General features: G+C 36.6%; 1 protein-coding gene and 2 long non-coding RNA genes across 9 annotated transcripts in view; 2 read left to right on the top strand and 1 right to left on the bottom strand.

Annotated features, from left to right (window-relative positions):
• Window positions 1-9699, top strand: part of LOC131693764 (peroxisomal membrane protein PEX13) — a 52518-nt gene extending 42819 nt beyond the window's left edge. For 3 of the 5 annotated variants that reach the window (XM_058981888.1, XM_058981891.1, XM_058981887.1), the window contains 2 exons: window positions 9468-9486; window positions 9552-9699. In XM_058981888.1, the coding sequence (XP_058837871.1) occupies window positions 9468-9486; window positions 9552-9699 (167 nt within the window). The other 2 variants (XM_058981889.1, XM_058981890.1) reach the window with 2 other exon arrangements.
• On the bottom strand, window positions 9413-11763 carry LOC131693769 (uncharacterized). Of its 2 annotated transcripts, XR_009306317.1 has the most exons (5): window positions 11737-11751; window positions 11390-11672; window positions 10420-11301; window positions 9964-10353; window positions 9413-9741 (listed from the first exon to the last, which is right to left on the bottom strand). It is a non-coding gene; the product is annotated as an uncharacterized LOC131693769 (long non-coding RNA). The 2 variants fall into 2 exon arrangements; XR_009306316.1 differs by having other exon boundaries at window positions 11390-11763.
• A 1048-nt stretch (window positions 11764-12811) lies between these two features.
• On the top strand, window positions 12812-14236 carry LOC131693773 (uncharacterized). Of its 2 annotated transcripts, XR_009306323.1 has the most exons (3): window positions 12812-14027; window positions 14084-14138; window positions 14206-14236. It is a non-coding gene; the product is annotated as an uncharacterized LOC131693773 (long non-coding RNA). The 2 variants fall into 2 exon arrangements; XR_009306322.1 differs by having other exon boundaries at window positions 14084-14229.
• Window positions 14237-16522: the final 2286 nt, after the last annotated feature.

Genomic DNA, 16522 nt, shown 5'->3' on the forward strand with positions numbered 1-16522 from the left:
ACTTTTCTTTCGATTGGAGAATTTTGTGCATTTCTTTACTGTTCATAATCGCATGTTTGTTCAATGTTTTTCTGGATCTTCTATTGAAAATCGAACTGACTTGCGATTATAGGCAGCTTATTTGTCCTATGTTCTATGGGATTCCTTATACCCATACGTAGGGTGACCATATGTCCTGGTTTCCCGGGACTTGTCCTGGTTTTTCACTGACTGTCCTGGCGTCCTGGGAAGTCAAGGAAAACGCTTGATTTGTCCTGGTTTTTGTTCTGTAAGCCTAAAATATTTTTCTTTACTGAGTCTTTGCTTTATTTTCTCTGGTTCAGATCGCAGTTACGACCGATCGCAACCATAACTGAGACGTAAGCTCACTCTCAAGCCAAATTCGAGAGTTTTATACACTCGAATCCCTCAATTATACCATCCAATTTCTTTATTAATTTCTCGACTTTCTTCTCTAACGTAGAAATTGAAAAGATAAAGAACGAGGCGTTCGTACATAGCCTATGAATGACCTGTTTAATCCGTTTTCAAGGAAATTTGGCAGCCGAACGAATCCAAATGGTTCCAGTTGTAGATCAATCTTAGACCACAAATTGAAGACGTTTTGGTGGCTTTGCTTCTGCTTGAGATCTCTTTCCAGTGGCACTTTTTCGTCTTACTGGAAATCCGCGAACATTTTACAATCCATGAAAAGGGAAATGACGAAATATCAATAACTATCGTGGAATAACTACATTGAGTTCTCTCTCTAGCTGGTGATTATGGAACCATTTCAGGGTCAATGCTATCATTAACATGGCTTCACTGGACGCTAAACAGCGACTAACCTGCCGAGTCTAACATCCTACTTAACAGGGAGTATGGAAGGTCGCGTTCAAACAGATATTATTTACACCAACCTATCCGCTATTTTTCATATAACGATTGAAAAATGGAGAAATTTGTAGTCACTTTGCTCTCAGATCGAGAAATAGTGATTGTAATTGGAGATTGCCAGCTACATATTTTTAAATCAGGAATGGCGTAGGGAAGTTACTTGTGACTGTTGATGCTTCTACTTTACTTCAATGACGTGTGTTGAGTGCGGATAACCTCTCGCCGGTCCTGCACAGATGATTTCAGAATATTTCGCATCATCCTCTAAATTAATGATTGCCAATTTTTCCAACATGTCATGTAACCTTCGCTGATGGTTATGTAACAAGAACTGCGAGTGAATAAATCCAAAAAAGCTACCAGAACCTAGAACTTTTTAGCTGCTGAAAACCTGGGGAGAAGGCACAATCAATTAAGAGGTGATGGAGGGTGGTAGTCCCCTTTGGACTGTCCTGGTTTTTCACCCGCTTGATATGGTCACCCTACCCATGCGACAATTATAGATATGACGGTAGGTTAGTTAAGATCTGGGACGGGATCTGTACATGTTTTCTTTTCTTTTTTTCTGTTCATTTTCGTCTTTCTGCCTCATACTTTTATGGGGCCGTTCATATACCACGTGGACAGAGTGTAGGGGGTACGAAAAAGTCCACGCTTGTCCTTTTTTAGAATGTAGAGCAAATTTTCTGCATCATTGGCATAAGCGCTTGCTTCTTTCCTTCCAATATTTCTCAATAGTAAGAAACACTTAAATCGCACATGCAGTTCAACGCTTTTTTGTGAAAAGGGCGATACTTACAAATGTAAACATAAGGCTTTTTTAAAGATGCAAATGAGGGCTTTGAAATGCAATAAATTAACCTAAAAATTTGGATTCTACGATATTGCTTTCTTAAACTACGCCAAAAATACAACAGGCGAAACTGTATTTTTGTTTGTTTATTTAAAGTTTCGCCCTTCACGCTCCATGCAAACAAACTGAGCAATACTTTTTTTGCTAGCAGTTTAGAGGCGAAACTGTTTTTTCGTATTTTTTTAGGATTATCAAGCTGATACCAGCTGTAAATAGTAACAATGATCGCTATTGAAAAAATCCGGACGAAATCGGTGGTGTAAAACGGAAGTTATTGTAAAAAACGTAAGGGCGATACTTCAATGCTGATAGGTGGGACCGAAAAAGTAAACAATCGCCAAAGGGGCATTACTATTATTTTGTCGATTTAAATAGCAAAAACAAATTTTAATTTAATAATTTCAAATACTTTATGAAGTTTTGGGTTTCGATCACTGAATCATGCAATCTAGGATGTAAAAAACACAATAGTTCTTAAATAGGAAATAAAACCATATCGAAATATTTACTGTTGATTTTCTTTGAATGGTGTTACTGCTAGTATCGCCCTTTTCAAGAAAAAGCGTTGAGTTCTGTAATTGACATCACACAATTTTGTTCTCAGAAACATTCGATCGAATCTTATGTAATTTTATTAGTTTCCACTTGTTACAATGTAAGTTTGTTTGATAATTTGTTACACGACTATATCCAAGAATTCAATGTTGCCTCCATGTTGTGTTATTATGATAAACTAGCTAATACCCATCGCGCGTTACTGCGACTTAAACGAAATAGGAGAAAAACAATAATCCCCATACCAACCAATAGCACAGCATTGCGGCAATCGGTTAAGCCGTTTGGGAGTTCATAAATCATTTTCATACAAATATTGACTTATACAGGGTGTTTGCTTCCTATATATGCATAAGAGTCCCATATTGAAAAACAGCAAGCCGAGAGAAACGCTGTTCAAGATTTACATTTTTCATTGAGCCTTATGGATGGGACAACCATGTTTTGGCATTTTTTCGATATTGTCTGAACAAAGCTGGTAATCTTATTTGTACATTATGATTCAGTGGTGATAAAGAATACAATCCTATCTCATTTTCGACAAAAAATTATATGGGACTATTATGCTTATATGGGCAGTTTGGTTCATGGTTAAGAACCTCTCGAGGAATGATTGACTGTAATATTTGAAGAAAAAAAAATCGTTCTACGCATACCATCAAATCTCAACTGTTATTGAACTTTTTATGCTAAAAACTTATTTGTCTTAAAATACCTCTAACTCAAAATGTATACTTTGTATTTCAAATCTTTTAGTTCCATTGGATAGGTGAGAAAATATTCCATTGAGTGATGTCCTCACAAGTTCCAGTTAATGAGGTTGATTAACCTTTTCAAAGTAATTTATTTAAAATTTAGCAATTTTGATCGATTTTTCGTTCATTTCTCGAAAATCTTAATAGTTAACATACTTTAACATTTCAGATTATTAGTCTTGAAGAGCTGCATAATTCACGGCATGATTCGTTTTTTGACATGATACACTTATCTTTTCTTAATTTCATGTGTTTGGGTTATTGAACTTGGATATTTCTATCTCATTTTCACTAATACTAGCTCTAATTGAAAAAAAAAGATGGGTGGGTAATGTCACGTAAGGAACACGTTCTTCAAATATGTTGATACTCATTGGAATTTACGGAAAAAAGGTGATTTGGGCGAGGAATATTTCAAATTATTCTTTACAAAAATGATGGTGGTCCTGAAAAGGACCGTTTTTGTTGTCGTTGTTGGCCTTGGTAAAGGAGATGGCTAACGATGAAATGAATTGTTAGCATGAGAAAGTCGCATAGTACTGGCCAATGGCAGAACAGATAATAATTGATTCCTGAAAATCAATTTTTCTTTATTCATGTAAATTATACATACTTACAAATCTAACAGAATATTCCTGGTCATATTTCTGAATCATTAGTGCGAACATTGTGTAATTTGGTGAAGTACAATGAAAGTTACAAATTTTCCAAACTCGACATTCTGTTCCTTCCGAAATATTGAAATGGGGTGTCTAGAGTTACTGCTCCCTAATTCATCTTAGCTCCTCTATTCATCTCACCCATTTAAACGCATTAGTTAGAGCAGTATCGGTTATCTCTATTCAACGCATTAGCTCAAATGATAGGATGAATAAGGGTAAGTTGTACTTGGCTTTTCGCTTCGCTCCAACGCGAGCATTTCACATTTTGCATGCAAAATTTTTTACTGCACTGGAACGTAGCAGAGATGATGATACCTATTTAAGCGTAATGCAATCACTCTAAGTCGAGTTATCTACGAAATAGTGTGACATACTGACTAATGAGATGAATAAGGGCTCGTCCACCCTATATTAAACCGTTAGTCGTGGTCACAATAAAAAAAGATGGGTGGGTAATGTCTGTAACATAACCGGAGCGTCGTGACTTCAATTCGAGACGTTAATTTAAATCTAATAATATTCAACAGAATCACGTTTGAATGGGAAATTTTCAAATAATTCTCTATGGTAATAATGGTGGTTCTGAAAAGAACCTTTGGTTTCGGCGTTGGTGTTGATGGTGATGCGCTGGATCGTTGGATATATTTGGCATGATAGTTACGTGCCTGGCGAACTGTTTTGTAGCCTCGAACAAAACGACAAGACTGGCTTCTTCGGGTAACATTACGGCTGAACTTTATAAGCTTAGCTCGACTTTGAAATCCTGCACAATCTCACGAATCAGACGCTGGTAGCGCCATTTTGTTTGCTACTAGCACGGAGCTACACAAAAAAGTCATTTAATGCAGTTAGTTCACGGAGGCTGCCAAAAAGCTCGAATAGAAGCATGCGACTTCAACGTTTCTCTTAAACACATGCAATTGAAGCAACACTGATCGCTAGAGGGATGGTGAGGGAACACGCACATTCGTTTTTGGTTATGCTGATAATAGCAGCAGAAAGGAATGGAAAAGCAGTGCACTAAACGAGCGAGAGGATAATTTAAATTTTGTTCCGTGTGCAAGCTACTTCTTTCCACACAACGTATTATGTTGCTTGTTGAAAATTTGTTACACATCTTAAAATGAAAGATTCAGTTTAACTCACACTAGAACAGAATTGATTGGTCCTGAAAAGAACCTTTTTTTATTGTAATCTACGCCCACTCCCAGCGGACACTGTGAGCCAGTTTGATTTCTTTTGCGAGAAAGTTACGTACTTGGCGCACTATTTTGTATCCTCAAACAAACCGACCAAATAGGCATCACTGGCTTCATTATGGCTGAGTTTTTTAAGCGTAGCTCGACTTTGAAGTAATACACAACCTTACGAACCAGACGCTGGAATGTTAGCCAGCGGATTAGTTGCTCCGTTGCCCTTTAGTTGGGGCGAAATACTGGCATGGCGACAGTTCCTGATCGGTAGTTGGTTGCGATGGGCACCCAGTAGCTGGGGCACTTTTTCGGACCGTCATCATTGCCAACTGCTTTCCTCCGGTGGACTGGGCCAGCAGTCCGACTGGCTGCTTGAACGAATACGAATGATGAGAAAAACCGACCGACCAATATTCATATATGAACACACGAGAAAGCACTACTATCGCTCTCTCGCTCGTTTTCGTGCCATTCCTGTGCCTTTCCTTTCCGTTCGGCTACCAATACTAGCATAACCAAAACGAATATTCTGTCTTTCCATCGCCTTCAATCTAGTGGCCAGTGCTAGCAAACTTGCATGTTCAGTTTTTCAATAACAACATTCCAACAATATTTTCAAAGAATGTTGCAGATTTAAAAAGAAAGAAGGAAAAGATTTTCACAAATTTAAATTCTTTTTCTTATTTGTTAGCGCTGATTCTGGCCATGGGATGGTGGGGGAACATGCACATTCGTTTTAGTTATGATGGTATTAGCAGCAGAAAGGAATGGAAAAGCAGTGCACGAAAACGAGCGAGAGAGGATAATTCTATCAGATGAGCTAAAAAAATCAATTCGTTAGCTAGTCCACTATACCACGCGTTATTTGACTTTATCGTCAACGCCAGACTGACGATAAAGATTTATCTTTTCTTACGGAAGGAGGATAAGATCAAAGTCCATAAAGAAGCGATAAACGGAAAAAGGAAAAAAAATTAGAATCTTCCCTCCAACAATATAGGACAAAATACACGCATGCTATGTTAAGGTCTAGGCCCTATTCTCACAGTCACGTCACCCAGTGACTAGAACAAAATTTCCTTCTAGTCACTAAGTGACGTGACTGTGAGAGTAGGGCCCCTAAGGCATTCTCTCCTTGCTTCAAATCCACAAGTTATCATCAATGGTGGAAAAGGTTGCTTATCCTCTCCGCGAGAAGATAAATGTAATGCCTGCTTATAACACTGCATGTTTTGCCATACCATGTTGAGGCATACGCTTTTTTCCGCAGTTCTCTTTCTAGATTTTTTCTAGTTTAACCATGGGCACACAAATATAGTTTCACCCATCAGGCAAAGAATATGCAGAGTTGTTCTAGGACCCAAATGGGGCCTCAAAGGTAGTCGGAACAGCCTATTTTTGTCTCATCCTACTGTAGACACATGTTACATACTAAACATATGACATTGAACTATTCTTCGACAAAACAGATAAGGCGAGAGAAGTCGGTGATTTCCCATAAGTAGTCAACGTATGTTGTAGTTACCGAAAGGTGTTTCTCAAAAAGTCATAAAATAAACTATATGTAATTTTGCTATTCTGCTTGCGGTGTACTAATACCATGCGAAAATTTTTCAGGCAATGCAATAATGTAAAAAAAATCAGGTAACAGGCTTGACCCTTCATATGTTACGCTTTGTTTTATATACATTTGTTACTTTCATGTAAAATTATCGTGGCTTTTATGTGGTTATGATTAATGGTTATAAATAAATAAAAAAATAAATAAAATTTCTTTTTCATTTGTGCGCATTCAGTACTCTGGTGTAATACGGTATAAAGAGTATTTGTATTTTTGTATTTGATATTGCCCTACACCGGTATAGTGGGTGAAGGTGAACAGTGAGTTTAGTAAGGGGCGGGAATAGCGTAGTTGGTAAATTAATTGCCTTGTACGCAGCTCACCTGGGTTCAATTCCCAACCCCGCACATAGGGATACAGGTTTTGAAGTAGAATACTTCTGATAATATAAATTTCAATATGGGGTCCCGTTTCAAAACATTCAGTTTTTAAATTCGAATATCTTTCGTTCTACTGATCAAAATCGCAATATTTTTACACCATCTGATCGGAAATTTGTGCACGTATTTCGCATTAAATTTCAAAATAAGTGCTACTATAATAAATAAACCAAAAAAAGATTTTTAAAAAATCCTTCGAGAACAGCGAGGAAAATTTGCAAGCATATCTCAGGCAGAGCCGTCAAAAAGGAGCATGTAGGCGTTTCATTACATACGGGAATGTTATTTATACAGGTCACGCGAGCTTGTTTTGTATCACCATTCGTGTGTTTGCAGTCCCCAAGTGAGGACCTCTCCAGTACCAGTAGAAGAGTTTAAAGTGTTTGTAGTTGGAAATCTGAACGAGCGCCTACCCATTCCAAATGGGTAATAAAAGGAAGAAAAAGCACAGCCTCAGTCCAGCTCTTGCAGAAGCCGACAGCACCCCAGGAGGAGATCGGCGGGTTCCAAAAAAGCGCGCACGCGCTAGAGTTATCCAGATCTGCAGCGAACAGGGCGACAACGTTACAGGAACGCCGGAGTGAAATGGATGGTTTCGGAGCATCTGTTCGTACCTCCCGCCAAAATTTCCCCGTACCAAGCGCCTCCCGCAAAAATCCAAGCGTACCGAGCGCTACCCGCCATAATTCACCCGTACCGAAGATGATAAAGTACAAGATATTCCACTGTCAAATTCCACGAATACACCTTCGACAACATCATTTTGGTGATTCCAACACCATCTTTCGAGTTCTCATTCAACCAGCAGAACGCACTTGTACTAGTTTCTTTCAGCGTGCAAATTCGCGTACATGTCAGATGCTTTCGGAAGTGTGGTTCTTTTCTCATAGTAATGAGAGTGATAAGAATGGCAAATGGAATGAAACGATCAATCCATTTACACTTGATCGCAACTAAATTCGGGTGGTACCTAAGGGCAGATCACTTGTGATGCATTTTTAAAAATCAGTGAAATTAAATGCATTTCTTTCCATCAAAATAGAAATTCGTAATGCATTTTGCGTTGCGTGCAATGTATTTTGCGTTGCGTGTAAGCCCTGTCAAAAAATGCGGACGAACATGGTCAGGCGATTTAAAAAGTTTGACGTTTGACTCAACTCGCCTGTGCTAATTGCCCCTAGGAACAAATGCAATTTGCGAATGCGATTTAAAGGCAATTTCAATACTTAGAAAAATTTTCTGGCGGCTGAAATGGACTTGGTTGTTTTTTGCGTTTTTCAAACATGACGGTTCATGTTTGGGCGTTATTGCTACGTGAAAACATATCTATACCGTTTATTCAAAACGTAATAACTAACAAATGTAAACAAACTGAGTTTTTATGCCAAATAAAAGCTAAGCATTGACTCTTTATCGTCCACAAATAATAGAGAAAAATTATAACTCTTTATATGTTAATTTAATCTTAATTCAAAATGTCACATATAGTATACAAAAGTTTTGCTAATATTTTGTAAATGTGATGTTTTGCGTTGTGATGTTTCTCCAAGTCGACTGTAGTTAGTATGTTTTGCCAATGCCAAACCTCATATCTACACTCTCGGTTGCAATACAGCACATCAAATATATCACATCTACAAGCCCGTCTCTCAAAACGTCACAGTAAAATGTACCATCTACAAACGGTGTTGCCAAGACCACATATGTAAAAGAGCATAATAGCAAAAGTGATCGGCAAAATGTAATAAAATAATAGTTATCAATTATCTCCCTATTATTTTCGAGAAAAACATGTAATATGCTTATACGATCCTGCAATGAGTAAATGCAGAGGTGATAGTAGTATTAATAGCCTTCTGTGGGCTTTAATTATTAAATAAATTTCAAAGTTGCAAGGAAATTTTCGAACGCGATTTTCTCCGTTTGACGTTTCTGTTAGATATGATGTAATGAAAAAAAAGCTCTAGATATATGATTTTTATCCATCGCACTTTTCACTTAACACTTACCTGGATCATAGGTAACACAGAATGAACTCATGAACTACCTATTCAAATTTCACGTAACACTCACGTGACTTTTCATGTAGCTTTTACTAAAAGTTTCAATAGCACCTATATGATCCATCTGTAATCTTTATTAAAAAAAACATTGAACGCTTATTCCACCAGAGTTTCACATAATACGTAAGTGACTTTACCTGTAACTGTGACAAAGTATTTTTGTAGAAGTTACATGTTGCAGTTGTGAATTTGATAAAAAAATATGTGAAAAGTAAGTGATGTTACATTGAATCTCACCGTTTGTGTAATATGAAATATTGTTGAATAAATTCATATTCTGGTTGCAGTTGAAAATCGAAATTTTGCACATACGCCTTTCGTTTATCTTCTATTTTCAGCGCGCTCTGAGGTGCAACTAGTATGCGCACTGAAAACAGAAGGCAAAACGGCGTAAGTACAATATTTCGATTTTAAACTGCAACCAAAATATTAAATAAAGTAGAAGACATCAAAATATCATATAAAACTTTATTTATTTTATTCTTGCATTTATAAACCCATCAATGTAGCTCCGGTTTTTGTAACCCGGTATACCACCAATACCACCAGTCGTTCGACTTGTGTAACTACTAATCAATCCAATCTATATGTAGTAACACCGGTATCAGTGACATCCTGGAGTCTACCAAAGTAGTTATCAGAATTACTTATACATCTGGATCAATGGCTGAGAATGCGTCGGGTAGACAACAACGGTTGATGCAAGCTTCGTTACGGAATTCCATTTTGATAGATGAATGATGCCTATCAGAGCGCTCTGATGCTAATTGATTGGGTACGCATCTACAAGAATGAAAAGACAGTGATGATTTTGCATGTACAAACCAGTAACAAATTCGAACTACACATAAGGTTTGGTTTGACATTCGATTAAAAATATTAAATATAAACTATACTGTGCCGAATTGATTATTTTAGTTTCATTCGTGAATTTCAATTCAGAAAGTTCATTGATGAATATAATTCAATAAAAGTTTGAGAGAAAATATTGATTTAATTTCTGACCTGTGGGAAGTTCAGCGGGAGGGGGTGGGCGTAGCGTAGTTGGTAAATCGATTGCCTTGTACGCTGCGCACCTGGGTTCGAGTCTCGACCTCGCACATTGGGTTAGAAATTTTTCATAAGAGATTTTTCTAACCCGAGGAGGCGAATGACCTTAAGGTTAAAACCTCTATAATTGAAATTAAAAAAAAGTTCAGCGGCTTTCCAGTCATCAGAACTGTTTGAACAGCCCTTGAATGGCAATCTGCAGTATCTTCTGTTGATTGATTAATTGCCGGGATGAGCACTGAGAATGTTGACAGATTTGGTTCCATTCACGAATCTTTTTCCACGTCCCCACGAAGGGCGATTTCGCCCTTAAATTAAGAATGACGATCGAATCCGAGAAGTAACCTGTTGGACCAAGAAGAAAATACAAAAGTTATAAACTTAGAACAGGCTCTTTTCCTGTCTCATTACCAAAATTGAGCTCGTAGTTATTGACCATGTCAGCGGAGATTTGCTGAATCAGTTTGTTCGAATGGGCACGGACTAAGTACCTGTTTGTTTACCTTTTCCCAACAGTAATCTACCAGAGACAAATCGTTGGAAAGAAACTTTGATGTCAGCATGGGCAAGTAACTGCCGGATTTGCTTTCGGATATCCACATTTCAAGGGGTAGATGTTTGCGCTTGTGATCCTACCAGTGATAGTACTGAGTTTTCGAGAGGTGGCTTCCGCTTTCGAACCTGGTTCGATTTCATAAGGAATGATTTTCATGGCCTTCAGGCGCCGCTCAAAGTCCCGGTTGATGTTCTCCCGTGGTGTTGAGTTGTTCGAGAATCGTATGAACTAATACGATTAGTTCATGTGATCGGTCAGTAACCTAATAGTTGTATGTTGGGTACAAAGAGAATAGGGAAAGAGACGAATAGTGTGAAGCCAAAAATACCTTATTGAGCAGACCAATCGTGCAATGTAAATAAACATTACTCATGCCTGAGTTGGAGGAGATAAGTATTGTAAATCTATCAAAAAAGAAATTTGAATTTTCGTCAGAATTTAGTGCAATCGTGATTGTAAGGTGCATTCTAGAGTCTATGTATGAGTAAAAACAAGCTTTAGAATTATTTCATCTCTTTGTTTCAAAATGCACATCGTTTGATAAACAAATCCAACGATCGATAAAAGGTTTGTTTTCAAAATATAATAGGAGTCATTTAAAGTGCTGCCTGTGGAAACGGTTGCCAAATTCTAGTGTTGAAATCATCGTAAAGGGAGTGTTGCCGTTTTGACTGATTTTCACTCTGCGTCTCTTTCACTATTCTCTTTGGTTGGGTATTGATCCAATATCTGAACGTCTGCAACATAAACATAACATTAGATATACGAAGATAGAAAATGCGATAATCAGTAGAAGGAATAATTATTGCAAAATTTTCTTATGACCTTTTTGTTACATTGATCGTGCTCCAGCCCCGATTTTACAATTCCATGTGGTGGCTCATCTTAATCAATCCGTTTTGTCCCTGATTCCTGGATTTGTTGTACCCTTCGCTGCTGTAGTTCGTTCTCGTCATCTTCCGTGTATTTGAAGTTGTACAATCTTTATCGAATATTTCGCTATCAATTCGCCATCATCTGTCATGATTCCGTCAGATTCGTCTAGTAGAATATTGTTCGTGTCGTAGTGCTCGTTCTGCCAGTTGTCAGTCGTTATTGATGTGCATGTCTGAAATGAAGAATAGACTTTTCTACGGCTCATGTACGTACACGCCACATGACACAAATACTACATCACAAGCTAGTGGAAAATATTAAACAAAGACGGCAAAAGTAAATGGGATTGTTTTCAACCAGGAAACTTCATTAGTGTTCGTGAGACCGGTCGCAAAGAACTCAATTGGAGGAAAAATTGAGCGCAATTTTTCTTGCACGCTCATTGAAAACTACTCAAAATTTGAGTTTCCACTACTCAATTTCAAAAACCGGGGCAAACTGTCAAAAAATGAGTATCGATTTGAGTAAAATTGACTGAACTCTGGAGTAACCATTGAATTATCAACTATTTGAATGAAAATAAACTTACTGGTGCACGAAGTGGACAGCCCGCACACAAAAAATTGAAAATAGTTTCAAATGTTGATTCAACAGAAAAAAAATCAACGAGGAAACATTCGGAAAACTAAAAGGTAAGTTTTCGCAAGTGTGGTTTCTTTTTTAAAATAACATACCTTCTTATTTTGCATATCCAGTAGCACGAGATCCTATTTACAGGAAAAAGAAGAAAGGACCTCGGAATAAATTTATAAACATCGTATTAACAACTAGAGATACAGGTAAGTGGAATTTTGTATACAGATTAATGCGTTTGTTAGTATTATTAAAAATACAGATCGGTTAAATTTCAAATTTTGTCTTTGCGTAAAAAGTACTCAAAATTGACATTTTGTACCCGAGCTCAAAACTGAGTAAGTGAGGAAAACTCAATTTTTGACCACACGCTCATTGAAAATAACTCAAAAGTGAGTGACCAGCCACTCAATTCCATAAAAAGTGCACATGGTCAAAAATTGAGTTTTCCTCACTTACTCAGTTTTGAGCTCGGGTACAAAATGTCAATTTTGAGTACTTTTTACGCAAAGACAAAATTTGAAATTTAACCGATCTGTATTTTTAATAATACTAACAAACGCATTAATCTGTATACAAAATTCCACTTACCTGTATCTCTAGTTGTTAATACGATGTTTATAAATTTATTCCGAGGTCCTTTCTCCTTTTTCCTGTAAATAGGATCTCGTGCTACTGGATATGCAAAATAAGAAGGTATGTTATTTTAAAAAAGAAACCACACTTGCGAAAACTTACCTTTTAGTTTTCCGAATGTCTCCTCGTTGATTTTTTTTTCTGTTGAATCAACATTTGAAACTATTTTCAATTTTTTGTGTGCGGGCTGTTCCACTTCGTGCACCAGTTTTTTTTCATTCAAATAGTTGATAATTTAATGGTTACTCCAGAGTTCAGTCAATTTTACTCAAATCGATACTCATTTTTGACAGTTTGCCCCGGTTTTTGAAATTGAGTAGTGGAAACTCAAATTTTGAGTAGTTTTCAATGAGCGTGCATGTGCACTTTTTATGGAATTGAGTGGCTGGTCACTCACTTTTGAGTTATTTTCAATGAGCGTGTGGCTCTCAGCACATGAAAAAAAACGATGTGGCGTATTCTTTCGGTTTGCGTGTTCAGATTGTCGATTGTGACACGTGATCCGAAAATGGTAGCGCGTCGTAACATCCGCACAAGTGGTGCGATATTATCCGAAAACAAGTGTGCGTCATGCAGTCCCAACCTTATGACCCACATCCGGATTTTATGACGCAGTAAGCTGTCCCAAACATTATGACGTACCCATTACAACTACACTGTAAATAATTTACACTTTATTTTGAAGAGATTTGACACATAAGATTTAAGTTTCAAGCCACACTGAGAATTCCAGAACTTTCCATTTAACTCTCAATAAAATTACACTTCAAAACTAAGTGTGCCACCCTATAACATGATCGAGTGTCATCGCGTTTAAATTTTAAGTGTGAGCGCTATAAATCATAAATGTGTTGTCCATGAGATCCATGTTTATAACAATTGCGGCAACATTAAGTGTCACGTCAATTGAATTTCGAGTCAGCGAATTAAATAGTAAATGGTTTGCCCATCACTGCGAATAATGTACACTTATTTACGAAGTTATTTGGCACATAAGATTTAAGTTTCGAACCACATTGAAAACTCAAGAATTTTTCTTGTGTCCTTTAATAAAATAACACTTAAAATTCAAGCGTCCTACGTGATAGTATTATTAACTGTCATTACATATGAATGTTAAGAGTCAGATTATTTAATCATATATGTTTTGCCCATGAAATTCATTATTTTTGACTATTTCGGCAACATCAAGTGTGAAAACACTTAGAGACAAGTTGATTTTTCACAACATTGATTTGGGGAAACATGGCGGCAAAAAATATGCAGAAATTAATATTTAAATCGAGGTTTGCATGGCGTATTCAGAATGTTTTGCATGGTAAGTAAATTTATAAAAAATGATTGCATGATTGATAAATAATGTTGTGCTTGCAGGTAATTTAATTGACGGACTTCATATAAACAGGACCAAAGAAGAGACGCGTTACGGGTAAACCATTTTTATTTCATTTAATATTTAGGAATAACACACTAACTTATTTGTTCTTTCTTTTAAGAGAATATATTTAGTGATGAATCAAGTTGTATTTTTTAAATTCAAATAAAATATTTTATTGAACTAAAAACTTTTATGTTATGTACATACAAATGTTCTCCCCATTTGAAAATTAACATTTTTGCACATGTCTTTTATAAGGAATAATATGATATTTAAGTTGATGCAAACTTAAATTGTATATGGATTACATTTAAAACCCATTTCTCAGACACTTAATTAGAATACTCCATGCATATGAAACCTAAGTGTAACTGCTATTGATATTAACGTTTCTTCAAACAAGTGCGTTATCAATTGTTTGACACATAAAGTTTAAGTGTTAAGTCAGTTGCGGCAAAATTAAGTGTAAAACACTTAAGTTCAATGTGCGGATTAGTTACAGTGTAGTCATGATTGGCCTCGTTTCTTATGATGCTTTATTAGCATCCAGTGATGTACCGATGGGAAAAAATCCATTTTCCCGGGTTTTTATTTTTGGGTTTTAACCGGGTTTTTTCCCAAATCATTCTAACCCGGACGAAATATGGGTTTTTTCGTTTTATCGAATGTATGATGTTCATTTAATGTTTTTAACCTTTCGGCAGTCGCGCTAGTGCACTGCGTGTACTGCTCTGAAAATCTAGCGAAATCGTCTTAGGGCACCAGCGGTTAGTCGCTCAGTGGGCCATTTGCGCGACTTCCGGAGGGTTAAAGAATCTTGCATTTACATTTGAGAGACCGAAAATAAAAGTCGCAAGGATAAAACATACTTTGTAAAACCCACTCCAGATATCTTAGCATATAAAAATCGAATATAAACATCAAGCGTAAAAATCGGACAGAGATCCTTGAAAATGAGAATCTCTTAGAATATTCTCACCCGAAAAAGTCGGCAAGGATGAACATCCAGTATAATTCGCTCACGGGAAATTCCGTACAACGTTACATTCAAGATTAAAGGTTGTATAAAGAAAAGTCCTTTTTAAGAACCGGATATACTTTTTTTCGTTTTCTGTAGGATATAATCGAAAAGCTCCTGGCCGATTTTTAAACTTGAAGTTTAAATCTAATTTTCACATTCTGATATATTTATAACCGGTTTTACCAAGCATTTTCTGTTCCTGCTACATTAATTTCGGTCCATTCCATATTTCAAAACTTGTTTCATATAATACTGGAAACAATAGTCATTGTTTCTCAAACTAGTGAAAATTAGAACAATCGTGTGATGCCCAAACTACTTTTATTCTGCTTGTTACTCATTTTAGGGGTTGCTATGCTTTTAGCGAAATGAGGTAGGTATTCATACAAAATTTAGAATATACCTATTTAGTTCGGTGAAAAGTAAAAGTGAGTAATATGCAGAAAGCGAGTGGCCTTGACATTCGTCATTAGTATGAACCGTAATCAGAACTCTCACAAATCGCAATCCGAATTCTTTCGGCATCAACTACATCAGCAACAGTAGAAAAAATGTTTAGTACGTTTAGGTGGATTCACAGTAAGAAACGCAATCGACTTAGCCCAAAACGTGTTGAAAAGTTTTATCACTTATTCAACCACAATATTTGTAAAGAAATGTTGGATCACCGCTATAGCAATGATTCAATCGAGGAAAACCATTCAGAATTCATATACATGCAAAACTTTATGACAACAATGCTCATAAATAAAATAAAAGTGTTTGGATAACAATACATTAATGTTCAATTACTAATATATCACAAAATTGCAAAAACCCAATCTTCCCGTGAAAAAACCGTTTTAACCGGGAAAAAACCTTGCGTTTTTTCCCCAAAATTATAAAAACCCGATTTGGTACATCACTGTTAGCATCCCTTGTGCGTTAGAGCATGTTCAGGAGTGTTTCAGTTTTAGATTCATAACTTTGACAGTTCTATTATATAAAACTGAGAATTTTAAAACTAGAACTTACTGTTTTAAAATTTTCACCCAGCAGCAGTTTTAGCGAATGTTCTATTCAGTTTAAAATTCATGTCACGCTATGCCTTCAGCGTTGCTGCATTCAAATTTATTTTCCCCCAGTCTATCGGGTCTAAGTGTCTGTGCTGAAAACTTTGCATGTATTTAAAACACAGTTCTAAACGAGTTTTAAAATCAGCAACAAATAGAACGGCGTCGTATAACAGTTTTAAATTTTAAAACAAAACTGTTCGAAATTATAAAACAAAACGCTCTGCTGGGGACGTGAATGTTGAAATAACAATCCTGGCAACCCTACCACTACATGCATACTGGTTTCCTATCCACACCGTTCCACATTGATTAACCTTTATCCAAATAAACAAGACGCAATTAAAGTAAAACGTGTTTGA

This window comes from Topomyia yanbarensis, chromosome 3 (genome assembly GCF_030247195.1).
Source record: "Topomyia yanbarensis strain Yona2022 chromosome 3, ASM3024719v1, whole genome shotgun sequence".
Lineage (NCBI taxonomy): Eukaryota > Metazoa > Arthropoda > Insecta > Diptera > Culicidae > Topomyia > Topomyia yanbarensis.